The sequence below is a fragment of the Heptranchias perlo genome, chromosome 40 (genome assembly GCF_035084215.1).
Source record: "Heptranchias perlo isolate sHepPer1 chromosome 40, sHepPer1.hap1, whole genome shotgun sequence".
In the NCBI taxonomy this organism is placed as follows: Eukaryota; Metazoa; Chordata; class Chondrichthyes; order Hexanchiformes; family Hexanchidae; genus Heptranchias; species Heptranchias perlo.
The window spans coordinates 9377131-9404173 of NC_090364.1; the positions used below are offsets into that span (position 1 = coordinate 9377131).

Consider the following 27043-nt stretch of genomic DNA (forward strand, 5'->3'; position numbering starts at 1 on the left):
TGTTCTAGAGGGCAGGGGTGCAAGTGTAGCCACCATTGGCAGAACAGCAAAGAGAGAGAGAGTGTTGAGATGCAATTGTAGCAGCTTTTGTGTTTCTCACAGAGAGAACACTTGCATTTATAGAACACCTCTCACGACCTCAAGACATCCCAAAGCGCTTTACAGCCAATGAAGTATTTTGAAGTGAGAAGATCTGTCTTAACTGAGTAATTCTCACAATGTGCTCTGATTATTACAGTGTAAAGGACTGCTAACTTGGCCACATCTCTCCAGTGTCATGAAGGATGGACGTAGTAGGTCACCATCATCCTGTCCACTGATTGAACAGCTCTGGACTGTATTGGGGCCTTGCTGCTCTTTACAGCTCAGTATGTATGACACTGGGGAGTGCATTTATCAATCGAGCCATTTGGGGAGCTGCTCACATGGTGTATGACGCCGTCTGTAGCCTACAATACGATAAGTCATCTAACATGCTACATGGTTACCCCGGAAATCAAAAAGTACAGAACCTAATCAGATTTCTCAGCTTACAATTGAAATATTATTTTCCATGCTAAAATTCAATTGTGATACTCTTGAGATAGTTAAAATTCCAGCTGGGTTCTTGCTTTGTTTCTTCAGATAGTTGTTTGCGTGGTAGTTTTTTTACTCCAACTGAAATGATAGCAGCGTGACTGCACAAGTCAGCTAACTGGACAGTGAAAAGCTTTATTCTCTGTGCATGTCCCATTGCATTTTTTTTTTTAAGCACTCTCCCACCTGCAAGTTTTTCCAGATATAAACTTCATACTGTACAGTGAGCTCAGTTAGACCCTCACCCATTCTATCCCTATCCCTCAAAACTTGGATTTTCCTTCCTCCTTCAACCTAATGCACATTTAAAATTCAGGTTTAGCATCAGTAATCGCTACTTCTCAATTTACTTAGTCTTCACTCTTAACCTTGGCAGTGTCCTGATCTATGGGCCCTGGCCTCTCTCCTAGATTTCTCAATTTAAAAAAAAAATACATTTCTACAATATCTGCTAGTAACAAGGAACAAAGCTTTACTTTCATGCAACTTGCCTTGAAATTGTAACAGAATAAAACAAACAGTCCAGAGCCAGATGAGTTGGAAGCTAACCTAGGCAGTTGCCGGGGTGGGAAGGAATTATATTCTAACCATTCCATTTTCAGTTGCTTAAGAGTGGGAGAGCATGAATGGAAAAAAAAAAACCGTCATTGGATTGTATAGTAAAAGAAATCTTCCCACTTGTGTCTCCTCCCAACGTGCATCTGTTGACTGTGGAATGCTGAGTCTCACATTTCAGACTGAGTATAGCTCTATACATAACCTCCTTATAATTATTAATCTAGAGCCCAATAGTATAGTCCCAAGAAAGTACAGCCAGAGGAATCCATTTAACCCTTTGTTCAGCTACTTTTAATATAAACTTACATCAGACTTTTTAACCAATTATTAATACATATGCTACAGAATAGGCTTCTGCTGGGTATTTCAGTTCATTAAAGCATAAGGTATGTGATTCTCTATTTCAAATTTGGAATTTATGGTGCTATTGCACCCTAAAAAAGACTTGTATTTATGTAGCATCTAGTTATGTCCTCAGGACCTCCCAGGAATTTCACAGCGATTAAGTTGCTATTGAAGCATAGTCACTGCTGTTTTGTAGTCAAATGTGGCAGCCAACTTGGTTCCAAAAACAGCAATGAGATAATAGACCAGTTAACATGTTGTGTTGGTTGAGGGATGAATGTTGTATTCGCTCTTTTTTTTAAAAACAAAAAGGGATATTTTACATCCACTTGAACAGGCAGGCGAGGCTTCAATTTAATATCTTTTCTGAAAGAAAGCATCTCTGATAATATAGTACTCAATACTGCACTGAACTATCAGCCTAGGTGATGTGCTCAAGTACTGAATTGAGGTTTCAATCCATCACCTTCTGACTCGGAGGCAAGAATATTACCGTTGAGCCAAGTTGACCGTATGTGTTTCTACGAGTCAGCTGGAGGCAGGCTTGGTCCGCTACTTAACTGAATTTCCAATCTGGGACACGATAGTGGAAGGAGTGAAAAATTGGGTGGAGAATTGACCCAGGGCTGCTCCAATGCTCTTCCTTTTATGGCCGGAATAGGTCACCAACCTTCACTCCCGGCTGAAGTTGGTATAGTATGGTGCAAGTGGGGAAGCAGGAGATAGTTTACCACCCCAAAAACCAGTGGCTTGGTAGTGCATCCATACCAAGCATCAGAGGAGAATAAGGGATGATCTAATTGAGGTGTTTAAGATGATCAAAAGGAGTTGATAGATAGGTAGATAGACAGAAACTATTTCCTCTGTGGGGAGTCCAGCACACGGTGACATAACCTCAAAACTAGAGCTGGCCATTCGGGGCCGATGTCAGAAAGCACTTTTACACAAAGGGTAGTGGAACTCTCTCTTCCCCCCCCCCCCCCCCCCCCCCCCCCCCACCCCACCCCCCCACCCCACCCCCGAACCCTCACGCCCGCCCAACCTAAAAAAGCTGTTGAGGGTGGGGGTCAGTTGAAAATTTCAAAAGATTAATAGATTTTTGTTAGGCAGGAGTATTAAGGGCTATGGAACCAAGGCAGGTTAAGATACAGATCAGCCATGATCTAATTGAATGGCGGAACATGGCCGAGGGGCTGAATGGCCTACTCCTGTTCCTATGTGCTTGTTCCTCTCTACAATTTCCAATTCCAATGGGAACTATTTTGGTGGGTGTGGGAGGGAGTGAAGAGGGTCCACGCTGCCTCACCCTTTGGAGGTTGATTGATGTGCACCTCTTATTGGTTAGCAGATCTGGTTGGGAAGGGTGCGTGGTCCATATAATCTAAGGGCTAGGGCTACAAGAGATCTACTAACAGGAACAAAACAAGTGAAAATAAGGTATAACTAGATTACAGCGCTTTAAATTGGAATTTTTGTAATTCACTCAAATCAACTTATACTTGCACCCCATTCAAAATAAAACAGAACAGCAAGAACAGGGTTCCTCCACTGCTGCATCTAACAATTATAGGATGATATATTTGTCCAATGCAACTACTGCATAGCAAAGTCTGCTTCATCAGGAGACAATGGGGATAACCTCAGCCTAAGTAGAAGGTGGTTAAAAAAAATATAGCCTATTCAAACAAATGCATGACAAGTTACATATATAAATTTATAGAATTATAATAGGTTAGAAATTTTTAGATTACCTTACCTTTAGGATGGCTTTGAATGTTGCACAGGTTATTTAATGGGCAGTCATCCAAATGGGAAATCACAAGACACTGTTCCTTTGGGACTTCCTCTTGCAGCTTTCAAGCCTGCAGTTACCCCTGGGAGAATCAGTTGGTTTGCTGAAGTGTTTTGCTTGGATCAACGCTTGCTGGTTGATGACTGTTCGATTTCCAAACCTTGTCCATCTGTCGTTCAGCTGGACAGGACTGCCCTCACCTGGTTCCATTACTATCTATCTCTTCCTGCTCCGGCAGTTACTTCTGGATTCCCCCAAGGATCCATCCTTGGCCCCTCCTATTTCTCATCTACATGCTGTCCCTTGGTAACATCACCTGAAAACACATCAGGTTCCACATGTACGCCGATGACACCCAGTTCTACCTCACCACCTCTCTCGACCCCTCCACTGCCTCTGATGTCACGCTGCTGGTCAGACATCCTAGATGAGCAGATATTTCCTCCAACTAAATATTGGAAAGACTAAAGCCATTAACTTCGGTCCCCACCACAAACTCCATTCCCTAGCCACTGAGTCCATCCCTCTTCCTGGCCACTGAGGCTGAACCAGACCGTTCACAGCCTTCACTTCCTATTTGACCCTGCAATGAACTTCCGACCCTATATTTGCTCCATCATCAAGGCCGCCTACTTCCACCTCCATAACATCACCTGTCTCTGCCCTTGCCTCAGCTCATTTGCTGCGCAAACCCTCTCTGCCTTTATTACCTCTAGACTCGACTATGCCAATGCTCTGCTGGCCGGCCTCCCACCTTTCACCATCCGTAAACTTGAGCTCAACCAAAACTCTGCTGCCCATATGCTAACTCACACCAAGTCCTGTTCACCCATCACTCCTGTGCTCCGACCTACGTTGGCTCCCGGTCCGGCAAAGCCGCGATTAAAAATTCCAATTCTCATTTCCATATCCGTCCATGGCCTTGACCCTTGCTGTCTCTAACCTCTTTGAGCCCCACAATGCTCACATCTCTGCGCTCCTCCAATTCTGGCCTCTTGCACATCCCCAATATCAATTGCTCCACAATTAAGCTGCCTCGGCCCTAAACTCTGGAATTCCCATCCTCAACTTCTCTGCCTTGCTACCGGTCACCTCCTTTAAGACGCTCCTTAAAACCTACCTTTGACCAAGCTTTTGGTCACCTGTCCTAATATCTCCTTATATGGCTCGGTGTCAAATTTTGTCTCATAACATTCCTGTGAAGTGCCTTCGGACATTTTACTACGTTAAAGGCACTATATAAATGCAAGTTGTTATATATAATTTTCAGTAAAAGATGGCTGTCTCCAGTGTCCCATTTTCTAATAGGACAAAATTCTGAGCAGCATCTATCTTATTTGTATTAAGGGTTCATTTAGAAAATTACTTTAATGGTCAGACTACGAGAGCAGGTCAGAGGCTGGGTGTTCTGCGGCGAGTGACTCACCTCCTGACTCCCCAAAGTATTTCCACCATCTACAAGGCACAAGTCAGGAGTGTGATGGAATACTCTCCACTTGCCTGGATGAGTGCAGCTCCAACAACACTCAAGAAGCTCGACACCATCCAAGATAAAGCAGCCTGCTTGATTGGCACCCCATCCACCACCCTAAACATTCACTCCCTTCACCACCGGCGCACAGTGGCTGCAGTGTGTACCATCCACAGGATGCACTGCAGCAACACGCCAAGGCTTCTTCGACAGCACCTCCCAAACCCACGACCTCTACCACCTAGGACAAGAGCAGCAGGCACATGGGAACACCACCACCTGCACGTTCCCCTCCAAGTCACACACCATCCTGACTTGGAAATATATCGCCGTTCCTTCACTGTTGCTGGGTCAAAATCCTGGAACTCCCTTCCTAACAGCACTGTGGGAGAACCGTCACTACACGGACTGCAGCAGTTCAAGAAGGCAGCTCACCACCACCTTCTCAAGGGCAATTAGGGATGGGCAATAAATGCCAGCCTCGCCAGCAACGCCCACATCCCATGAACGAATAAAAAAAAGTGTGAAGACTGCAGGATCAAAGGGTAGCAGTACCAAATTATATAGATTGAAGTTTAGATACCTGCTGGGATTCGAATTGTTAAATTAAGATGTTTTTGTGAAATCAGAAGTCAAAGATGTAATCCCCATTTCCTTTTGTCACCAGACCCAAGGAAGAGTTGGTTAACATGTACACCACAAAACAGGTGTAGATCCTACATTCAACTCACAGAATAAAACATGCAGCAGACCACACTTCCATTTAAAACATTCTAGCTTCTACTTGAGCCTCACAGAAAACTTTAATGGTCATGTATTCTATCTACTTAGCCCTCGAGACCACACACAACAGCTAGGATAGCTGGGGTTGTATATCAGAACTGGCCTTTTCTGGGAAAGGTTCACTATATTGTTAAAAATCTTTTGTGCATACATTTCCTGTTGTCACAACTTTACATTGAAAATGCCTATGTAATCAGAATTCTTAATATAAACAGGTCCTGTGACACTCTAGTTGCAGACTGTAGCTACTCAATGGCATTGTAGCTCGACTGTACCCTGTACCACTATCCTCTAGCCCATCATGAGCAATGCCAAAGGTACAGAGACAGTCACAAAAGGATTGGGTGGTCAGAGTTCCAAGGTTTCTATACTGTGGGGCTATCAAGATCACTTAGACACTGCGCAGGAAGGTGAAAAGACCAGAAGCATTTAAAAATGGATAGAGGTCTGCAATTCCCCTTTCACTTGGAATGGCCATCAACACATCATATGCAGAGAAACAAATTAATCAATTGAGTAGCAATTTTCTGTATGGATTGCTGGTAGATTTATAGGAAAGCATAGCCTAGATTTTCTCCTCCTGCATTTGCCAACCCAGAATTTTTCACCCATTAAATGGGCGGAAAAAAAAATCACAGGCTAGTAAGTGCATTAGTGGAAGACTCATGCCTTGGTCAGAGCTGACTTCAGTACTTCTTGATCACAGATTATGCCATTGGCCAATATGTAATGGTCCAATTGACTGATTACCATATTTGGTTCACCATCCAGTGAACTTTAGCTAAATTCTCAAGATATATCAGGCCTGATCATTTTTAAACTTTGCACATGAAATTGTTAAACTTCATTTATTTTTGATCTCAAATTCACTTTATAATGTGTGAGATGAGGCAGTTATTTACAGTTTCCATCTTCAAAAGGACATTTAATATCTCATGAGTTTAAGGGACTTGCACAGCACCAAAGCCCACAGCTTAGCTCAGTTGGTAACTCCTTTTGCCTTTGGGTTAGCAGGATGAGAACTCAAATCCCACACCAGGACTTAAGTATATAGTCAATGCAGACATCACTGTACTGCTGTAGGACATTGCAGGAGTATATTTACTGCCCTATTTCCTTACATAACAATCACTGCACTATAAAATTAATTGTGGGAAAAGTGGCAATGGAAATCTAGCTACAAACACATATCGCAATTGAACTTCATCATCCTGTAATTCATGCTGCAATACGTGATCAAAAACTTAAGCAGCAGTGGAAGATTAGAAGTCATACTGTAAACCCCGCATGCATAGAGCAAATTCCCAGCAAAAGCAGTCAAAAGGAAGCTGGACAAATATCTGGCTTGGAGCAGGGTTAGATGGATAAAATACTTCGAAGAGTAGAGTGGCTCTTCTGCTGCTCAGATGGAGTTTAAAATGTACAATTAATAAAAATAAAATCACAATAATTGAAAATCAACCGTAGCAACATAGAAAGGCACATTGAGGATATTACCATAGCACCAGTGCCTTTCCAACAGACTTCATCACGGACCAACACCACAACAGATGCTCTGCTAGGTGTCATGTTTTAAAATTAAACGCTCAGAGTGGCAAGCGTGACTTTTTCATGCCTCCTTCTTGGTTACATATGAATTCAGGATCCAAAAAGGTGAAGAGCAAAGTTCAACACGACCCAACTCTGGGGTAGTTCATTTAAAACAGCTCTGAACTGAAACTATGCAGTTTTATTTTTGGTAAATAGACATACAAAACCAATATATAGGCAAGAAATTCCTCACTTTTATGCAGTTACAAATTTCTTCATATTACAGCATCATTTTCATCCTGACTGTTGTTCTTAAATTGCTATACAGAAAGTGTACAATAAATGTTCATTGTCTATACCTGCCACAACTGGGAATGGCAAGTTAAGGCAGTGGGGAGATCTAAATTAGCGAGCAAGTCACTTCAGTTTTAAAGAGGAAATGGTGTGATTAATACCATTGCTCTACTTCAATCACAAAGTCTTTGGGAGTGGGCAGGGAATATGTAAATCATACACCAGAAAATTCCCAACACAAAAAAAATCTTCTGGTAAAGGCACATGGTGTGACAGTCAATCTCACAAGCCTGTGTCTGGCAGGTCGAAGCACCAGAGGTTCTCCAGATAAAAAGGAACCAGAGTTCTATTTGTGGTCAAGCTGCTGGATATGGGATTCCAGTAGCAGCACAGGATTTCATCCACGGGTACGGGCAACAGCTTATATGGCTACAATAGTTAAAAACATTAACCAGCCCATCATTTGACACTTCCAGGGTGCTCTGAGGGCAAGTCCATTCTTTGATAAAAATGCCCTTGCATTTTAAGGGCAACAACTAATTACAATAGTACAGGCAGTCACAAATCAGCCCAAGTTGTTGAAGTAAATTTCTTGTAATTCTTATTATGAATTACAGCATGGATGGTCACTAGATAGAAGAGGTGAAAGAAGTGAGCGCAACAGACTAAGGATCTTGGAAGATCCACTGTCGTATTTGTAAAGAGGAGCAATGATAGTCCCGTCAGATACTTTAACAAGAGAACTCAAAGGCTACATTTCAAGAGTTAAAATATCTCAGGCAGTCTGCTGCACAGCTAACATGCCTGAAATGCTACCTTTTCAGAACCTGACTGTTCCTGAAACAGAGTTTGCTCAAAAGCCCCAAATATTAGCTGTCAAGTGTCTGAGGGATGTGCAATGTTCCAGATACTATACTTCAAAAACAAAAATTGGTAAAGATTATTAAATTCACCAATTCCAGCTCCTACAGTGTTGTAAAATGTTCTACCAATTAATTAAAATTTACATGGAGGTATCAATTCAAGTTTTCTGCCCAGTTTCTCTGGGGCCATTCATCGAGTGCGGCTAAGGGTGGGCAGATGGCCTTCTGGTGCCCTCTAACCTGGACGAGATGGCATACGAGAGCAGATCTCACTCTTCCTTGGGCGTTTTCTCCTTTCCTGTGAGGAAGTAGGCGGCCTCCATTGAGCAACATAATTTAGAGCTGGGAATTTAGAGGACATCAGATGGAGTTGGACAGGAATCAAACCTGCAACCCCATCACATGGTCACAATATTGCTTTTCCAATACACTGCATCTTTTATATTCTTCACATTCAGTCTAGAAAAATTCATTAATCTGCACGGTATAAAAAGGACATGCTTATGTCAAAAACATTGATAATGGAAAACTAACCAACAGTCAGTAAATAAATGCCAAACTGCAGAGTAATGAAATATTGACACTTAATGGCAGCAAACACTCCATGAACTTTTACTGCAAGCAATAAACCACTGAACTCCACACAGTTGGGATGTGCACCCAAGAGAAATAATTCAAAGCTTTATAGTCATCATAATTTATTAGCTGCCAAATATGGCTTTGGTCTTCATTGGCATTCAGTGCTCTTCTCCACTGAACACAGATGGTAGTGCAGCACCAGAGTCTCCATTCAGCTAGAAACCATATTATGATCTGCTATGAAGTGTCTTGGTACAAGTCCTTCATGGTCTAGACAATGCAAGATGGGCCAGTAGTTTCAATGGCTAGGGTCTCTGGTTTTCTAGTCTTCATTATTGAGGTGTTCCACTAGGACTGAATGACATCAAATCCTGAAGGGCTACTTGAAGTGGAAGCGCTGGTCGGTGGTCTTCCCTAATCATTGTTTCGAAGGGGCTCATATAATTTCCTGTGGACTGCTTAATAACACACAAGAGTAGTTAAACGTACTGTTTTATACATTTATTTACAGTACCTAAACAAAGTTGCACACAGAATATTTGCAGGTCACAACTTTTAAGTTTAATTTTTTAAATGTCCAAAATGAGATGGCTAAAGGAAATTCAAGACATGAAAGCTTTAAAAGCTAATGGTATTTGCAGTGGAAATCAAACTGTAGGAACAATGCATATGGGGCTTAAGATTCCTCCAAAAGGTCAGACGATGGAATACAGGGACAGAGAGTCTTGCCTTTCAGAGGTGAGCACCAATCTTCCTTTCAGTATAGTGGCAATGAGCCACATATACTAGTACTATTCCAGGTATAAACAAACAGTTGAGCAATTTCAGGTAGGAAGGCAGTTGTTCAAAACTGGCCGTGGCACCTCCAGGCTAGGGAGGGGAAAAGGAAGATATCATAAAGCCACGATTTGTACCTCTGATTATCTAACCACCCCTTATTGCAAATGCACCTGTGGGAATCCCATGCAAATACAGGCTGAATCAGCTGTGAGAATTCTCACAGCAACATTTCCCAGGCTCAGATTTAAAATGGTAACTTCTACCCAACTACAACCTGCATGTTAATAGGAACTATAAATATAATGGTGGCCCCAGGCACACCACAGGCAAAAACAGACGCCAACCAGTGGCGGGAGGAGCTAGGGAGGTGATTGAAGATATGGTCAAAGCAGGTTTTGACTGGCCGGGGTGGGGGGTGGAAATAGGAGAACGCAAGAGACTGTATTTCAAGTAAGAAGGGCTTAGAAACAACACGAGTGTGGGGCCAAGACAACGAAGACGGTCACCGAAGGTGGAACCATAACAAGGTAACAGCGAGGCAGAACGGAGGCCAGATGCATGCAGGTAGGGTTCAAGATGGTTGCAGAGGCAGGGAACGGTGATGAATTATAAAACAAGGACAAAGATTTTGAATTCAATGTATTGGGAAACAGGGAGCCAATGGAAATTGGCAAGGATAAGGGTGACAGGAGAACAGGTATTGGTAAGATAGGATGCCAAGTAGTATGACTTTGGATGAATTGGAGTTTATGTAGGATGGAGTCAGGAAGCCAGTGAAGAGATTGGAAAGGTCTGAGGTGATGGACATGGGCAATATTTTTTAAGAGGTGGGCAATTTTTTTTTATATAAAAGAGGTGCAAATAGGTGGCTGTGGTGATAGGATATAGAGATTGACACTGAGCTCAGGGTCAAAACAGCTGGGGAAATGAAATCAGTGGCTAAGCCGCAAAATTTTGGTCAAGTGCCGAACAGAATGACTCCCGTCTTGCTGATAAGTTGGAGAATGTTCACACTCGTGCACGGTAATGTTAGACAAGCAATTGGACAGCAGAGTGGTGATAGTGAATTACAGGGTAGTGGCAGAGAGTTAGAATTAGGTGTTGTCAGCATACACGTGGAAGCTGACTCCATAATTACAGACAATGTTGCTGATGGACAGCCCATAGAAGAAAAGGGGCTGCAGATGAAATTTTAGGAGGCTCCTGAGGTGACCATGCAGGGCAGGATAAGAAGCCAACGCAGATGGTCGGTTGGTCACATTGTGATGGGTAGGAATAGAACCAAGGAAGTGGGCCACGTGAGTACATGACTACGTTGAATGCTGCAGAGAAGCTGAGGTGAGCAAGAGAGGACAGCACACCATGGCTGCAGTCACAAAGGAAGTCATTAGGGATTTTGACCATGGTGGCCTGTGCTATGGGCTGGGTGGAAACTGGTGTGAACAAGTTCAAACAGGGAATAATGGGAGTGGTAGTCATGGAGTTGGGTGGGTAAAACATATTCAAGGACCTTAAAGGAGGAAATAATCTATGTGCCCCCACCTATGAAACTATTACTTCACTGCAAGCCATAGCTTTCAGGAGAGGGAAGAATTCTGGAGGAAAGGAAAACAACAGTCCAGGCCACTGACCTGCACTTCATTACTGATTTAAGAGCAGCATTTGCAGAGACCTAAAAAAGTGAGTCATCCACTGAATGTCTGGGCAGTGAAGAGAAAAACACATTGAAAAAAAAACAGCTTTATTACTGCAGCGATAATTTCCTTACCACACTATGGAGAGTAATTCCTGTAACCAACAGATCATCAACTGAACTAAAGGAGGGAGTCTCTGGTGTGGTTGAAATGGAATTGGGAATCAGCAGACCTAGAAAAAGGACAAATGTAAACAAGAAACAGGAGCAATACATGCAGAAAGATGAAACACATTGAAAGTCACAACTCCTAGAAAGCATAGATAAAACACGTCACTGATGGCAAATATTGTATTGATCCATATATTATTGAAAGAATGGCACTGATTTTGTCATTACTTTGGAGAATGGTATGTTTCAGCTTGTCTGCTCTCATTAAATAACTTCAGTCACACTGAGCGCAACCTGATGAGATTATGGAATTAGACAGTAGAAGCTCTATTCTATGTGAAACACAACCACTGTATAGCAACGTTAGTGTCATTAGCCTTCCTTCCTTCAAAAGTTAAGCATCAACATCCCTTTGGCCATCCATCTTGGTTGATTCCTTCCCCCAACCCCCCGAATATTTGGTTGAACACAACACTCAATGAAAAATAATCAGAACTGGCTAGGAGATGTCGCTGAACCTGACAGGGTAGAAGAGCTGAATTAAAGCAGACACAATTGAACTGACAAGTTCACTGAAGCACCCCAGGTTAATGAGCTTTTCAGATGTTTACAGAGTTCAGAGTCCAGACATATCTTCTCAGCCAGTACACCAGATGCCACCAGCACTCCAAATTCAAAGAAAAAATATTCTGAATTTATCTTTATTATAAATAAAAAAAAATGCTGGTTATAACAAAACGAATGTCCAGTTACTAACATGCACAAAAGTCACCACAGTAGAAAGTTTTAGCATCGTGTTAGGTTGGTGCTAACATCTAACTTCAATTGCTGATGTTACAAAGATTTGAAAAAAGTTTAGTGCACATATTTAAAATAAAATACAAACACCACACAAGTACACCACGAATCGAAGAGGTCCCGAAAGATAGTTTCAATTAAATTTTGCAACTTGATTTTTGTAAACATTAGTAATAACTTTCAGCTCTTTAGAAGGAAATAGCTGGTCTTTTACTATAGAGCTACTGGCAATTCAAACAGCTACATAGTATTTTCACTCACACAGCTGCTCTTTGCTAAAAATGAGCTGAAGGCAGTCAGGTCTGGTCACAGCCAACTGGTCAAGGGGCAAATGCTGCAATTGGACAGAATCTTAACAAAAATCCAAAAAATTCAAACTGCACAACTGTTTTATCTGGGTCATATAGATCCTTCCCTGAAGGTACATCTGGGCCTGCCATTTATCTGTTAAACTACATGTGTGCTCATTTCCTTCAATAAAAACTAATACTGAGTTCAGTTGGTAAGTGCGCCGTCTACAGTGGGGAACTAAGGCATCAGACCAGGGAGGTTCCGTGGTTCAATAGCAGGTATGTGGTGATTTAGCCGATCTGAGCCAGTGGAGCTGTACGGTTACCATTACTGGCCTGTGAGAAAAGCAAGCTAGGGTTTCTATTGGAAAGTGCAGCTGTGGATGTAGATTGAGGACAGGATTGGTCTTGGCTGTGGCACTGCACCCCCATTTACCACATGAATAGACCCAGTCTAGAGCAATACATGAGGAGTGGTCACCTGGTGCCCGAGCGTACCCATGAAACTGTACCACAAAGTAAGCCAGTCCCTTCAGGACAGAGTAGAAAGTTTGGGGGTGCAGGAGGGAAGCATGCACAACATCCACTGGCAAACAGAACATTAAGACTGGCTTATTAAAATGTGGAGATGCCGGTGATGGACTGGGGTTGACAATTGTAAACAATTTTACACCAAGTTATAGTCCAACAATTTTATTTGAAATAAAATTGTTGGACTATAACTTGGTGTTGTAAAATTGTTTACAATTATTAAAATGTGTTTGTGCTGTTAGACATCTAGTTTTGAAAAAACTCATTGGCAATAGTACTTGGATGTTTCATCAGTATTCTTTCAAAAATTTATGACAATGCTGAAGCATTCAATCATTTTGCTAGCGCTGGCTCACAAATTACCCGATTTGTTGAATTCAATGATTTGCCATGGTGGAATTTTTTCCCTCCACTTTTCACCTGCTGTATCAGGTGCATGAATTAGAAATAAATTTAGAAATGATAAACCTCGGCAGATACAGTCCAATCAATCAGTTTACATAGAACACGAGAGAACGTGTAAAAGATTTGATCCCGTCGATCCAAATCCCAGATATGTGAGGACCATTTGTTCACATATTGCACCTATCAGTCCAGTGACTTCAATGAAAGTATGCATCAGAACTTAAGAAACTGACATTAGGTGAACAAAGTGGTATTCTCTCCACAAGCCGATTTAAAAAGTAAATCTAGTGACTCTCCGGAGGCATTGTTCATGTATTCTACACGGGGTCCAAAGCACAGTTGCAATCTTCAGCTGCTAACCTATGCTTATGTAAGGTTACTGCTCTAAATAGGCAAATCTAGGTTATTGTATGAACTACTCATGTCATAAGACAGTTGCAAATTTCAGACTCTACTTCAATGACGAACTTGCACTTTTTAAAATAAAATTATGTTTTGAGCACCTGCAGTACAATGGACATGCACTAGACAGGACATAATTATATAGATATGGGATAGCCTTTACATTGGTTTCTGAACCACCCAAACTATACTTGCGCCTGTATCTTTCTAATCTTCCAATAAATAGAAAAAAGATTTCTTGCAACATTATGTTTTTCTCGTTTTGACATGCAGTAATTCCCAGATCAAAAGTGCACGCAACAATTCAATTTACCTGGACAATTGGCCAGTGGAAGCATTTCCTCTTGTGAAATTGGGTGGGCACCAGTTGGCGACGTTCGCTGACTCGCAGGACTCTTCATTTCCACATCTTCAAAATTCAACGGAGAAGACGACAGCTCCGATAGTCCAAAATCACGTGTAGAGCTTCTTTTGGTACAAATGGATTTAGCATCATTCTCATTATCATGAAACGGAGGCTGCAGCACCTCTGGCAAGTCACCGACACAGCTCCTGGGCCGGAGATACTTCGAAAACTCCAGTGAAGTACTTATCTAGGGAACACAAGATAGCAACCTTAGAAAAGCTCAATTTCCCTCAAATAGTGTCATTATCCTCTCCCAGTTAGTACAGTCAGCCACATAACCAATCAATACAAGTAGCATCAATTCGTGGCAACAAAGGCAGGATGTAGTTGTTTAATCCCACCCCCCTTTCTCAAGAGGGAGAATGACTTCACCTAGCAATGGCATAAAAGTTAAAAACATTAAGTTAGGATCTACTTGCTACTGGTTAGTGTTTTGTTCTTCTTTCTGGCCAGTTTTCTTCCCACTCCTCTCCTGAAAATACTGGTTCTTTGGTGCAAGTTTCTCTAGGTGCCTGTTTCTTTCCAGAACCTTGCCCAAATGCCTCTTATTCAGTGAGTGCTGCCAACCATTTGACTGTGAAGACATCATATCTGAGCCAGATTCTGTCCTCACCTGACAAAGATACAGGAGCAAGAGCTACTGGATAGCCATCAGACTAGGAAACCTGGATGAATATTCCCCTTGCTAGCCTGGGCCATTTTAGCCATGGTGAACCTTAAACTACTCAGCACAGATTGGTTTGAAAACCAGAGACCGTTTGATCTTTATGGCTTAATTTCTCACTGAATAAACTTGCCGAATTATTAGGGACACAGGTCACTTTTATGTTTCAGCTCTAGGGCCATCTCATTCAAGACAACAAGAAAATAAGGAAGGCACAACACATTTAAATTTGCCTAGTTTTGGTCGATCACCCTTGCTCAGCAAGACATAAGAGGACATATGGCCAATCGTCCAGTGTTGGCACTAGCTCTTCAACTGCAACTGCCTATTCTAATCCAGTTCCCTGCTCTCTCTCTATATTCTTCCTTTTCAAATACTTACCAATCCCGTTTAAATGTTTCTACCTCAATAGCCACTGGTGGCAAATCATTCCATGTTCTGGTGTAACATTTCCCACCCATCAAAAGACTGGTCCTTTATGCTCCATTGTCCTCTTCTTTAGGTTTCCCTAGCCAAGAGTGAGCAACCTGCTCGCAGCCCTCTTCCAATGCCAGCCTTGCCAAGAAGTGGTACAGCATGGATCCATTTAAAGCACTACAGTTGATAATCTTTGGCACTGAATATTTAAGATAGGAAGACCAAAAAAAAGCAGCTAGTTGAGAAATAAAAGGTCACTTCAATAATTTCATCTTACCTCTTCTGTGCTCTTTCCAGAACAGGCAGCCTCTTGTGCAGTGCTAGGCAGAAGAAATGTTCATTAGAAATCTCTTAAGGGGAGGAGTCGTCATGCATATAACCACTGAACAGCAAGCCAGGCAACAGCAGTTTGCCCCATAGACAGATTTCACTTCTTACTAATTTTAAATGTTCTCTAAACTGCTCAGTGCTCTCTACAACTGAAAGGTTGGTATCATGAAGAATTACAGACATGAATCTGCATCCTGCCACTCCATAGTACAGCATTTAACAAAAATGCCCATACTGAAGTATAAGATCTCATCCAAAAATCATATTTTAAATATTGAGATTCATAATCAACTAGGCTTGGAATAAAATGTGATAACTACAGCCAAATAGCTCATGGTTTACCATGCTAAAAAAATGTACAGCAGAGAGCTACAAAAATGTAACTTTCACCCAGTAGTGGAGAACAGCTCTCTTGTAACTAGAATTTAGTAATTAGGTTGTTTGGGGTAGGGGGGGGGGGGGGGGGGGGAAGAAGGGAGGAATGAATGAACCAAGTTTAACTAGGTTAAAGTATTCCTTTGTTACTGGTTCCAGATAGAGAATAAGGATGCTCTGCAGCTGTACTCCTGCATTGTATTGCATTGCTTGGAGCAAAGAAAGAATAGCCTCCAAGTTGTCCATTCATTCTAATTGATGTGCACATAAGGGTAAGAATGGAACAGCTGGTTCACTGCTTTATTCCCACTACAAAAGAACAGCATTGGTCCCAGCTCTCTGCACACTGCAGTAGATGGGTTCAGCGATATTCTAGGCAAAGGCCAATTAGCTTAAAGAAGGAATGCCATTGGAGAAGTACAAAGTAACCTTCATCCACACATGCTATTAAAAAAAAATTAACTCATCTCCTATCCAGGAGACACCTTCAGTTTAAAAAAAACACATGGAACCACATTGTTATCCAGAATTCCTCAGAACACAACCAGCCCATGCACATTCCTGAATGCCTCCTTTAATTTGCATGGAAGTTGATGGTTCAGACCGGACAGGAAGGGAGTCTGGGCCACCTAATCCAGCAAAGTTAGTACTGGCTGGGTACTGCCATCAGCAACCAGGAAGTGGCTGTATTTTAAATGAAGAATGTTTTACGGTGCAGTAAACATTAAAATTACAACACAAAGCAGCTTCCTTACTACAACTATTTAAATTTTGGAAAATGCCAGATTAGAAAATTACAAATACACATTAAAACCCATTTAGGTGCACAAATAGCTTTCAACTGGACCACAAACAGGACCAGGAGAAGCTATTCAGCCAGGTGAGCAATACTATGGCCTGGCACTGTTTTGAACAGAGACCAACATGATTAAAAAGAGACTGAAAATAGAAACTTGCATAAATATGTTTCACCTGCTGTTTTTAAAAAATAAAATGCAGTAGGTAAGTAGAAGATTCACCTCTCTCCAGCCATGGAACTAATGAAGCTTTTCATCATTATTATAGGTGATTGAGTCTCTGGCAAGATGTTGTGGCTATCAGAAGTCTGTTGGCTTGGACTGACTGCCATGCAGGGCACGGGAGAGGTAGGGTTGGCTGAGTTACACACACTTGATTTGGTAGTGGGACATTGTTCTTTTGGTTGCTGGCTTGATGCCCGACCGATTGTAGAACAGATCTTGGGAGATGCTGTACAAACATTAGTTAGAATGAGTCCATTTATCAACTCTCAAAGTAAATCACTGTCACTTCAAACCTCTATGTACCAAACAACTTGTATTCAAGGCTAAGGTCTGTGGCATTTTGCTACTTGGGAGATAATGAAACTGAGCACAGTACTGTCCTTTTTTGGCACACAGGCTGCAGAAACGCAAGATCTTGTCTTCAGTGTTGTGTAATTGATCTGGCCTGGACACAATTCAATTCTCAGCTCTTGGATTCCAGTCCTATTACAATTATTAAACATCTTTAAACCCTGGAGGTTGTCAATATCAACCAATCAGATCATTTGGGAGGTGGGACTAGAGCATATTAGAACTAGATAGGTTGGAGGCGGGATTGGAACTAGATGTTACTGTCTCCTCTTTGAAAATTTATCTGCGACAAATTTGTGCACAATGAGCTGTTGATTTGATGTGCTTATTTGATGCCTGTCCCCAAAGTTACAAACTGCTTATATGTGGGTTACAAACGTTAAAAAATTCTCTCAAAAAGGAACTTTGAGGCATGCTTGGTTGTTGTCTTTTTTTAAGATGACGTGGCTATTCCCTGGCGTGAATGCTGGGTACGGTAGCATAGTGGTCATGTAACAGAATGAGTAATCCAGCAGCCTGGACTAATATTCCAGAGAATGAGTTCAAATCCCACCATGGCAGTTTGAGAATCTGAATTCAGTTAAAATAAATCGGGAAATAAAAAAGCTGGCATCAGTAAAGAAAGTGACCACAAAGCCATCGGAATGTCGTAAAAACTCAACTGCAGGCCCGATCAATTACACAACATTGAAGACAAGATCTTGCATTTCTGCAGTATTGAGGGAGGGCTGCACTGTCAGAGGTGCCGTTCTTCAGATATGTTAAACCAAGTCTCTGGAAGTCATTATAACAGTGACTACACTTCAAGCATACTTCATGTGCTGTAAAGCACCTCAAGCATCCTGAGGTTGTGAAAGGAGCTATATAAATGCCTGAAGACACTGGCTTTCATCAGAAGTAAAGGTGTTGATGCTGTCGTATTACAAACAGAGAAGGCTATGCAGCAGTATAACAAGCTGGTGAAAGTGAGGGGTTGCCATTGGAGGAATCTTCCATTCAACCCGCTGAAGCATGCAGCTCTTGCACTTAATGACTGAGCTGAATCGACACCTTGTGTATCATTAGAGAAGGAAGCCTGCAGTCCTTACCCGCTCTGGCCTATATGCAACTCCAGTCCCACACCAACGTGGTTGATTCCTAACCTAGCAAGCCACTCAGTTGCACTAACCACTTCTGTAGCAGTTCAAGGTGGCCAACTACCACCTTCGCAGGGCAACTAAGGACGGACAATAAATGCTGGCCGTGCCAGCAACGCCCACATCCTGAGAATTAATTATAAAAATTCTCTGGTGTGAATGCATTAATTAGTTTCATTTATTTGTGGAATTGCCACAGTTTGGGACGAGACAGTGGGATGGCAATCATTTTATTTACTTAAAAAAAGTTACAGATTAACACTCAATTACCCTAGACCCCAAAATGCTAATAAATGCACCAAGGCAGGCATCAAAAATCAAAATTTGGGGGAGGGGTTGGGAAAGAGCAGAAGGCAGGCAGGCACCCCCCCCATAGAAAATAACTCATTCACACCTGTCCCCTTCAGTAATTCCTAAATCATCACCACTAATGTGCTTTTATGTCCTACAATAATAGTGATACAATGTTGTGTGTGCCTCCAGCATAGGCTATGCCACACCCATGCCCCACAGCACTCTGTCTAACTTTTTGGGGGAGAAATTCAGCATACGTCAGCATATTTGGTGCTCATATTATGAGCGTTAGCCTTCAAATTTCACCTCAATCTGTCCCACCCAATCTAGACGCGAAGCGGACATCACATGGGCTCGGACAACTATCGCCCAGGGCGCCTGCCTGAAACATGCACTTGCCTCCTTAAATATGCAAACCTCGGTCCTACTAACCTTCCATAACCCCAAATGCCACCTTTTGGCAGAAACACGCAGAGCTTGTGCCATTTGTGCTCTGCCTAGTTGTATCAGGTCTTGAGCGGCCTAAGGTCCTTAAAAGGCAGCCACTCAAAAATAAAAAAAGCCCCAAAAAGTATTCAGTTTTTATTTTTCTGTGCCCAGCAGAAGCAGCCTCCCTGCCACCTGCAGCATTTAAGTGAGGCCCGAAGCTGAATTTGGCTCAGGCCGTCTCTCCAACAACTTTGCATTCGTTTTGGGTTTGTCGAATTTCCCCCAACTTGCCGTTCAGTGTCATGGTCTATATCCAAGACTGATTGAGCTGTCTGGTTCTAAAAAAAAATATACTTTTTAAAAAAGGCATTCACAGCCAACTAAATTGGTTTGGTTGGAACAAATCTTACCAGGAAAGCTTTTTGCAGGACTCTCCACTCTGAAGAATCCTGCGTCAAACACAATAACCTCATCCTTTCGAGTTTCTTTACTACTGGAGCCTGCCATTTCCTGTTTCAGTTTGGCTTTCATAGCTGCCTTCAAAGCAGCAAAACGGCTCCTCGGTGCAACTGGAGTTTTGTTGGCTTTTATTACAAGGCCTTCTGTGGGTTTTGGAATGGCAACCTTTTTCTAAAAAGGAAATGTAAAGTTACCAAATTAGACAAAGCACACCTGACAAAATCCACACAACAGACCAATTAAACTTCTTAGTAGTTAACGTTGCCATCTTTTATCATCTTAACCCCCCAAATTCAGTGTTACCTAATAAAGCTTTAGCAGAGATTAAAACGAACACTGCAAAACGAAACCTTAATGGGTTTACATCCATTACAGGAATAAAAATCCATGGGAACGTCTGGCTGGCTGACCCCTCCAACTCCATTCTAATCTCCGCAGGACTTGTGCAAATAGCATTTCCTTAGTGGCTACTTTACCCTTTCACCATCACAGTAAACTGGTTGGCTTAAGAGTGCTTTTGTAGGAAGGTTTAAAATTTGAATATTGTGCACACACTGATGTTTGAAGGTGGTGTGTAAAAAGCTTGTAGAAGTAGCTTCATCAGATCAGCCACTACTGGGTCCCGGTCCAATGATAAAGGTAGTGGCTTTGGTAGAAAGAACAGACAGAACAGTAAGAAACTTACATCACTGTTACTACCTTTTTTATTTGTCAATGCCCCTTTATTCTTTTAAAAAAAAAAATTCACCAGTTCCCACCGACCAACATTCTTGCTTTTGTCAGTTTAAAAATAACACTGCAAGTTAATAAATACTCAGTGGCATCTGCACTGGAGTGAGTGACAGATTCCCTAAGCAATTCCATTTCTTGTCCCTCACCTTGACCACTTTTTTGGGTAATGATGGCAATTCATTCTGCTCCTCCCAGCTATTCTCTTGAAGCTTCTTCAGACGCTCAAATTTTTTGTTCACATCTGTGACCTGGAGAAGGAACAAACGGGGATCAGATGGAAAAAAACCAGATCCGACATATTGACACAATAGGTGGAAAGAGTAAGTAAGCTTACAGCCACAGGGAATAGCACAAAATAGGAGAGCTTTCAGGGGGATGGGGTGGGAGAGAAAGAAAACATTTGTTCTCCATTTATATTTCCACCTGGGAAAGTGAAAATATTGAGATGTTGCTTTCTGGCACATCTCTTCTGATGTTTATACAATTGTAAACAATTTTACAACACCAAGTTATAGTCCAGCAATTTTATTTTAAATTCACAAGCTTTCGGAGGCTTCCTCCTTCCTCAGGTGAACGATGCGCATCGTTCACCTGAGGAAGGAGGAAGCCTCCGAAAGCTTGTGAATTTAAAATAAAATTGCTGGACTATAACTTGGTGTTGTAAAATTGTTTACAATTGTCAACCCCAGTCCATCACCGGCATCTCCACATGATGTTTATACAGAGACTCCTTTTCCAGTTTGATTCCTTCCTCTCTCTGTGGTGTTGGTTCCAGGTTCTCTTTTTCACCAACTTGTTGGTTGATTAAAAAATTCTGGAGGTCTCACCTCTGCATTAAGTGCCTGCTACCAGTCACCCTCTAGTGGCTCCATGGTCTTTGATAACCCCTTTTGTCTATTTTCCGATACTTCGTTCTCTCACTTGCATAAAAAAATAACAAACGTTCATTACCGTGACTTATCAAGCATGCAAAAGCAAACTACCCCATTTTTCTGGTTGACCTCTGGCTCTGGACCCATTTCCTCCTACTGCCCACCACCTATTTTCTTGGTTCCTGACAAGTGACTTTTTGAAGATCTCCGGTTGATCCCTAGCCCATGCCATGGCAAATGAATGCATGGTGTCAACCTCTGTCTTGGAGAGGAAATGGGACGACACCAGGGTTGCTACTTCCGATCACTAGTGATCCCTATTGCACGTGCATGTGTGAACGGTGGGCAAGGTCAGGATTTTGCTTGGCTTCTGGTGCGCGCAAAAAAACGTCAGTTGATACCTGGAAGTAGACCATGTCCCAAAATCCTTCCAGATCTGTGCAGGTAACTTCCTTTTCGCTTGTCTTGAACTCACAGTTGTTGACAAGCCCATTAAACTGTTTGAATCGCTCACCCATCAGGAGACGTGCTTGTCCCACAGTTGTGCGAACCAAGTCCTTAACTAAACAAAAAAAAAATTGAAACTGCATAGAGATTTTTTTTTGGAGATGATACCCTTTAAGCATCTTATCTGACTAAAACTAAAAAAAAATTTGTAAAAAATGATTTTGTAGGCACATGGCATCACGTGAGGTTAGAGGAACTGAAATTTAATCACGTCAGATTATTCACTGAAGTAAAAGATTTAAATAGAACCATACAAGTTTACAGGCCATTCATTCCATAGTGTCCATTCTGACTAGGATACACAAGTTAAAAAATGCCAAGAAGTTGGGTGGAATCTTTTTACTTAACTTATTCCACAAGTGGATTATTTATCAGGAGAACCTACTGTAACAGGTCGTGGCAATAGTAACTGCCCTCGACATCAAGTCAGCATTCAACTGAGCAGGATGCCAAGAATCCTAGCAAAACTGAGGTCAATGTGAGTCAAATAAAACAAAAAAACCCTCCAGTGGCATTCCTGATACAAAGGAAGATGGTCGTACTTGCCAGTGTAGCCCATAGAGAACAAATTTTAAAAATTATGGCAAAAGGCAACAAGATCAGTTTCTAAAGGAAAAAGTTTTCTTGAGATTGTGGTGCAACAACATGTCTGTATTTTACGACTTTAGAAAAACTCATTCTTTCTGTGGCAATGAGTGAGGTTCATCCTTCACGGATTTCCTTTGTATCAATGCCTCTATTCAGAAATGGTCAAAAATTACCTGATGGGTAGGACTGACTGTTTGGCATTTTAATGGGTGCAGATTAACAGATAAAATAGACTAATCCAATTACTTTGATTGCAGACTTAATTAAAATGACATTAACACAAGCTTTGACAGCAGACTTCAAACACGTGGTTGTAAGAATTCATGACATATCACAGCTCTGGTTACTTAGCTTTAGTACTGTGGAAAGATCTGAACTCCATTGACTGGAAATCACATACATCACAGAAGATTTATGAAAGACTGGTTCATCTAAGAGGGCTGTCACTTAGAATGTGTTTAATGCAGTTTCAGGATATTTTAACCCCTTATTGATTGATTCAAGCTTCAGTTCAAATATTGTTCAGTAACATGTTGTGTTCCACAGTGCCACCAAGTGGGGGCAAAGGAGAAAAAAAAGAATTTATTCATTGCTGTAAAACAGAAAGCCTGACTTCATGATTAAGAATACAAACGTTGAAATTTAAGGGAGAACAACCAAGAGGCTGAAAAGAATGTGATGCAACAGCTTTATTTTTTGTGTACCAATTGCATTTTATTAAGGTATACAAAATTACATTTGCCCTACTCTCTCCTCCCATTTGTATTGCAGTGTGATTTTTATTTAAATTTAGTTTCCAATACCAGGGTATAGAAATAAGCCAAGCTAAATACTTGACTGTGAACAGTCATAAGTTGTAAACAAATCAAAGATATTTAGTTGCCCCTTCCTACAAAACTAGGGAATGTGCATAAGAAAAAAGTTTTTTTGTATTAATAGTAAGCATTTGGGCATTTTATAAACAACTGATGAAAAGTCATCAACCTGAAACATTAACTGTTTTTCTCGCCTCAGATGCCACCTTACCTGCTGAATGTTTCCAGCATTTTGCTTTTATTTCAGATTTCCAGCATCTGCAGTATTTTGTTTTTATAAACTACTTGTATTTGTAAGCATGATTCAATCAGTAACTTTCAGTCTCTTTATGTAACGTTTGAAATGATCCAGTGAGAAAGGCCATTTAGGAAGCGGAAAAAAGCCATAGACTAACAGAATTTGAGACAACTACACTGCTGAGTAGTTTTCATTAGGTGAAATTGAAACCAGAATTTTAAAAAAATTACACTATTAAAAAAGTGTTCAAGACAAAGTAGGGTATGAATTGCTTTTATACAATGGGATTCGTTGGTGAAGTTAACCTTACCACCATCTGGAACCTCTGAAGAATTAGCCCACCCTTCCCACTGCTGGCAAAGCCCAGTCAAATTCTCAGTCTCTGAAACGACGACTCCTCTGCAACAAAAGAAAGGAATTACAAATTCACATTAAAATTATCCAAGCTACTTTTCCCAAATACCTAAGCTTGTTGTGGTTGGGCATGGTGCCCACCACAATGTGGCTGTTTCCATCACAGTAGACAGGTACTGTGATAAACAATTTCAGAAATAAGCATTATAAAGATATTAAGCTGGAATATGATGGTATTGCTTTATGCTCAAGAGGAAAACAAATTACTTTTTAGTCTGAACAGCTCGGATTAGTTTTACTATGCCCTCTTCTAAAATGTGCTAACTAATGCTTAGTTATATGCACACAAATGCACTTTCCAGCAAGGATTGCTGTCAGGAGTGGCCAATTTATCTCCTGTATAAGCCAGTGCACTGATGCAAATTGTAGTAGTTCTATTGCCCACCATTTGAAATCAGCTAACTCAGCACGGATTGGGACATTTTGACTTGTATGGTTCAGTTACATTCTGGCTTTACCAATAGCGCCATCAGGGGACTATCAAGTTTCTAAAAAAATCATTTTCATAGACTATACATTGTCATTTACTGAATTCATTGCATGCTGATACCTATTAGCAGGCAGACTTCATAAAATGCTCAAATAAAAGTAGAGACATTTATTTTCAGACAGTATCAAGGGATTTACATCTTATTGCAATGCCACCAGACTCACAGGGCTTACATAGTCGATGGTCGATGGCAGTGCAGAAAATAAACTTAACAAGCCTGCTCACAGCTGATGACAACAGAGACACATTTCTCTCTCCCCCCCCAGATCTTTAGACCCACTGCTAATATTAGGGCCTTGTTAAAGCGCACTTGCAGCAATAACTATCTTGATGCCAGCACACAACCCACAAGGCCTACAGCATCCTCCAACAAGAGCTCAGACACAGATCAGTACACAAATGCATGACAGGGTCAGATATCTCTTCTCAAAAACCTGGAATAAGAGTAAAGGAGCTTTTACAGCAAAGAAGGTAAAGAAACTAAATTCACTAAACCACACAACTTTCCAATATTTAGGAACCGCACCCTGCCTCCACACCAATGACCTCTGAGTATGCGAAGGGCACGAAGCTACAATTCTTACAAAATTGGTTTGACAAGTTGGTTTGGTGTATCCAATCCAACCTACTCTTCAATACCATTAGGATTGCTGCTGTAAGCTTATTTTGATTATGTGCCTAACCTGAAATAGGCAACATCGTGCACTTGTCCTTTGACATCAGCTGTAGAGCTTGCAAAAGAATCCTGTGGTTTGTTGAGCATTGGTACTTCTTCAACCACTAAGGGAAGGAAAAAACAAACAATATGGCAGATTTAAAAATCACTAACACTGAATAAAACTTAGGTGGGGGTGTGCAGAATATCAAATAAACTAATCCAAGGACAATTTGAATGGCCAAAGAAACAGTGCTAAAGATAAATAAGATGTATTATAAAAAGATGGTTGGCAGTTTAAAGCAATAATTTAATCAGTGCACACAATATCAAATGGACATTGAAGTTCTAGCAGTTAATGCAAATGAAAGGCCATTTGACTAATTTTTGTAAATCACTCGGGTAATAAAATTTGCAAATTTAATTGCATTCAGTTTTTGTTCAATTTCAATTTAAAAAGGATGCCATTGTGGGATTTTACAGCATGTGTGACAGAAGCACAAAGATTATAGTGCCAAAGAATGAATTATTCACTTGACTAGACCCACCCATCACAATTGTATACACGATGCTCACCGGTAGTAACATGGTCTTCACTTTTTGCTTCGGGGAGACTTTTAGACTCAATTTCTGGTGCAAACTTATTTCTCCCAGTCCCGATCACCGAATTCACTGATGCAGAATAACCAAAGTTACTTTTCCTGAACGGAGGGAAAACAGAAATACAACTTCAAGTGTTTGTTTTGGCAGGATCAGTGCAGAGTATGAGAATTTAGATCTCGACTCTAATTAAACCAGCAAAAAAAACTCAGTCTCCTAGTAAGTGGAACATCAAGTTTCAAAATCATGACAACCATGGATAACCAGTCTAAAGTCCATGGCAAGGCACACAGGCACATCAATGTCTGTCACTCATGCGGAATTTAAGAGAGACATCTAAAAGGGTGGCGTTTACGTGGGAAGAAAGGGTATAATGGGTTAGAGAAGGTAGAAAATGGAGATGCAGCTGCCATAGCTAACAAAATGGTACAGCTGGGTAGGTGGGCTGAATGGAACACAAGGACAGGAGTAGATCATTCACTACAAATATTACCAGTCTTAGTGAGTTTACATTTTATTTCTTTTAAAACTTTCAGAACCAGAAAACCCACTCCACAAAAAAAACGCTAATATAAACAAAAAGGAAAAAATAAAAAAGTTAATTGCACATCATTCCTTGCATTTTCCCATTTTGAAGCTCCCTGTTAACAGATGCTATTTTGATGAAAACGTGTTGAAAAATGGCGGCCAGACACAATAATATCTCACAATTGTGGTTTCCATTTGTAAATTGTGATAAAAAGATTGCTCAACTCTTCTCCCCATTCTAAAGGGTTTGTCAAAAGCTTGCTCCTGAACACAATAAGACTTTAAAGAAAGCCCTGAAGCGATTCCTTGCCAATTTTAACTCATTTTTTTCTTCTTCCGAAGGCATCAACTTCTCATTGGGACACAATTCTAAAAGCATTCTCCAGTACTTTATCCAAACGGCCATCGTTCATGTGCGAGTGTCGATGGCATGTTATCAATCTATTTGACAATGGGGAGCACCTGCAGCTATACCTGATTTGCTCTTCTCCAAACACAAGTGCAGCGAGGAGATTGGAAAGTGATCAGGAGGCACAGAAACCATGGCCAATTTTCCCATCCCTAATCCAAATAATCCCCAAAAGCTGCCCCAGCTAACTCAGCACAGACTATTGAATGGTGGTCCTTTGCCAGTGTGCATCAGCTATTCTCACTAAACTTGTCAAACAGGAGAAGAAAGAGGAAAAGGAAAATAGAACAGCCAAGGTACCCAATCCTGATTGTTATCCCGCACCCCCGAGTGGATGCTATGAAAGAACAGGTTAGGCCAGGCTGAATAGGGAAATTTGGTAAAAATAATTTTAAAGTTTGGCAAGGGTGTGCTCTGAGCAGATTTGGTAACTATGCTGCACAAGGGCTATCAGCATAATACTGTGGCTACAAGAGCAGGTCAGAGGTTGGGTATTCTGCGGCAACTGACT

The 27043-nt window shown here is 41.3% G+C and overlaps 1 protein-coding gene across 3 annotated transcripts in view; it reads right to left on the reverse strand.

The window, feature by feature from the left end:
* Positions 1-7239: 7239 nt before the first annotated feature.
* The window catches only part of dlgap5 (discs, large (Drosophila) homolog-associated protein 5), a 35958-nt gene continuing 16154 nt past the window's right edge, over positions 7240-27043 (reverse strand). For 2 of the 3 annotated variants that reach the window (XM_067974567.1, XM_067974565.1), the window contains exons 8-18: positions 25572-25696; positions 25024-25120; positions 23747-23835; positions 21690-21850; positions 20563-20664; positions 19636-19855; positions 17013-17241; positions 15566-15608; positions 14115-14394; positions 11340-11437; positions 7240-9249 (exon numbers count right to left, since the gene is read on the reverse strand). In XM_067974567.1, coding sequence (XP_067830668.1) covers positions 9124-9249; positions 11340-11437; positions 14115-14394; positions 15566-15608; positions 17013-17241; positions 19636-19855; positions 20563-20664; positions 21690-21850; positions 23747-23835; positions 25024-25120; positions 25572-25696 — 1570 coding nt within the window. In that variant the 3' untranslated portion in view covers positions 7240-9123. The remainder of the gene's footprint in view (positions 9250-11339; positions 11438-14114; positions 14395-15565; positions 15609-17012; positions 17242-19635; positions 19856-20562; positions 20665-21689; positions 21851-23746; positions 23836-25023; positions 25121-25571; positions 25697-27043) is intronic. The other variant, XM_067974566.1, reaches the window with a different exon arrangement.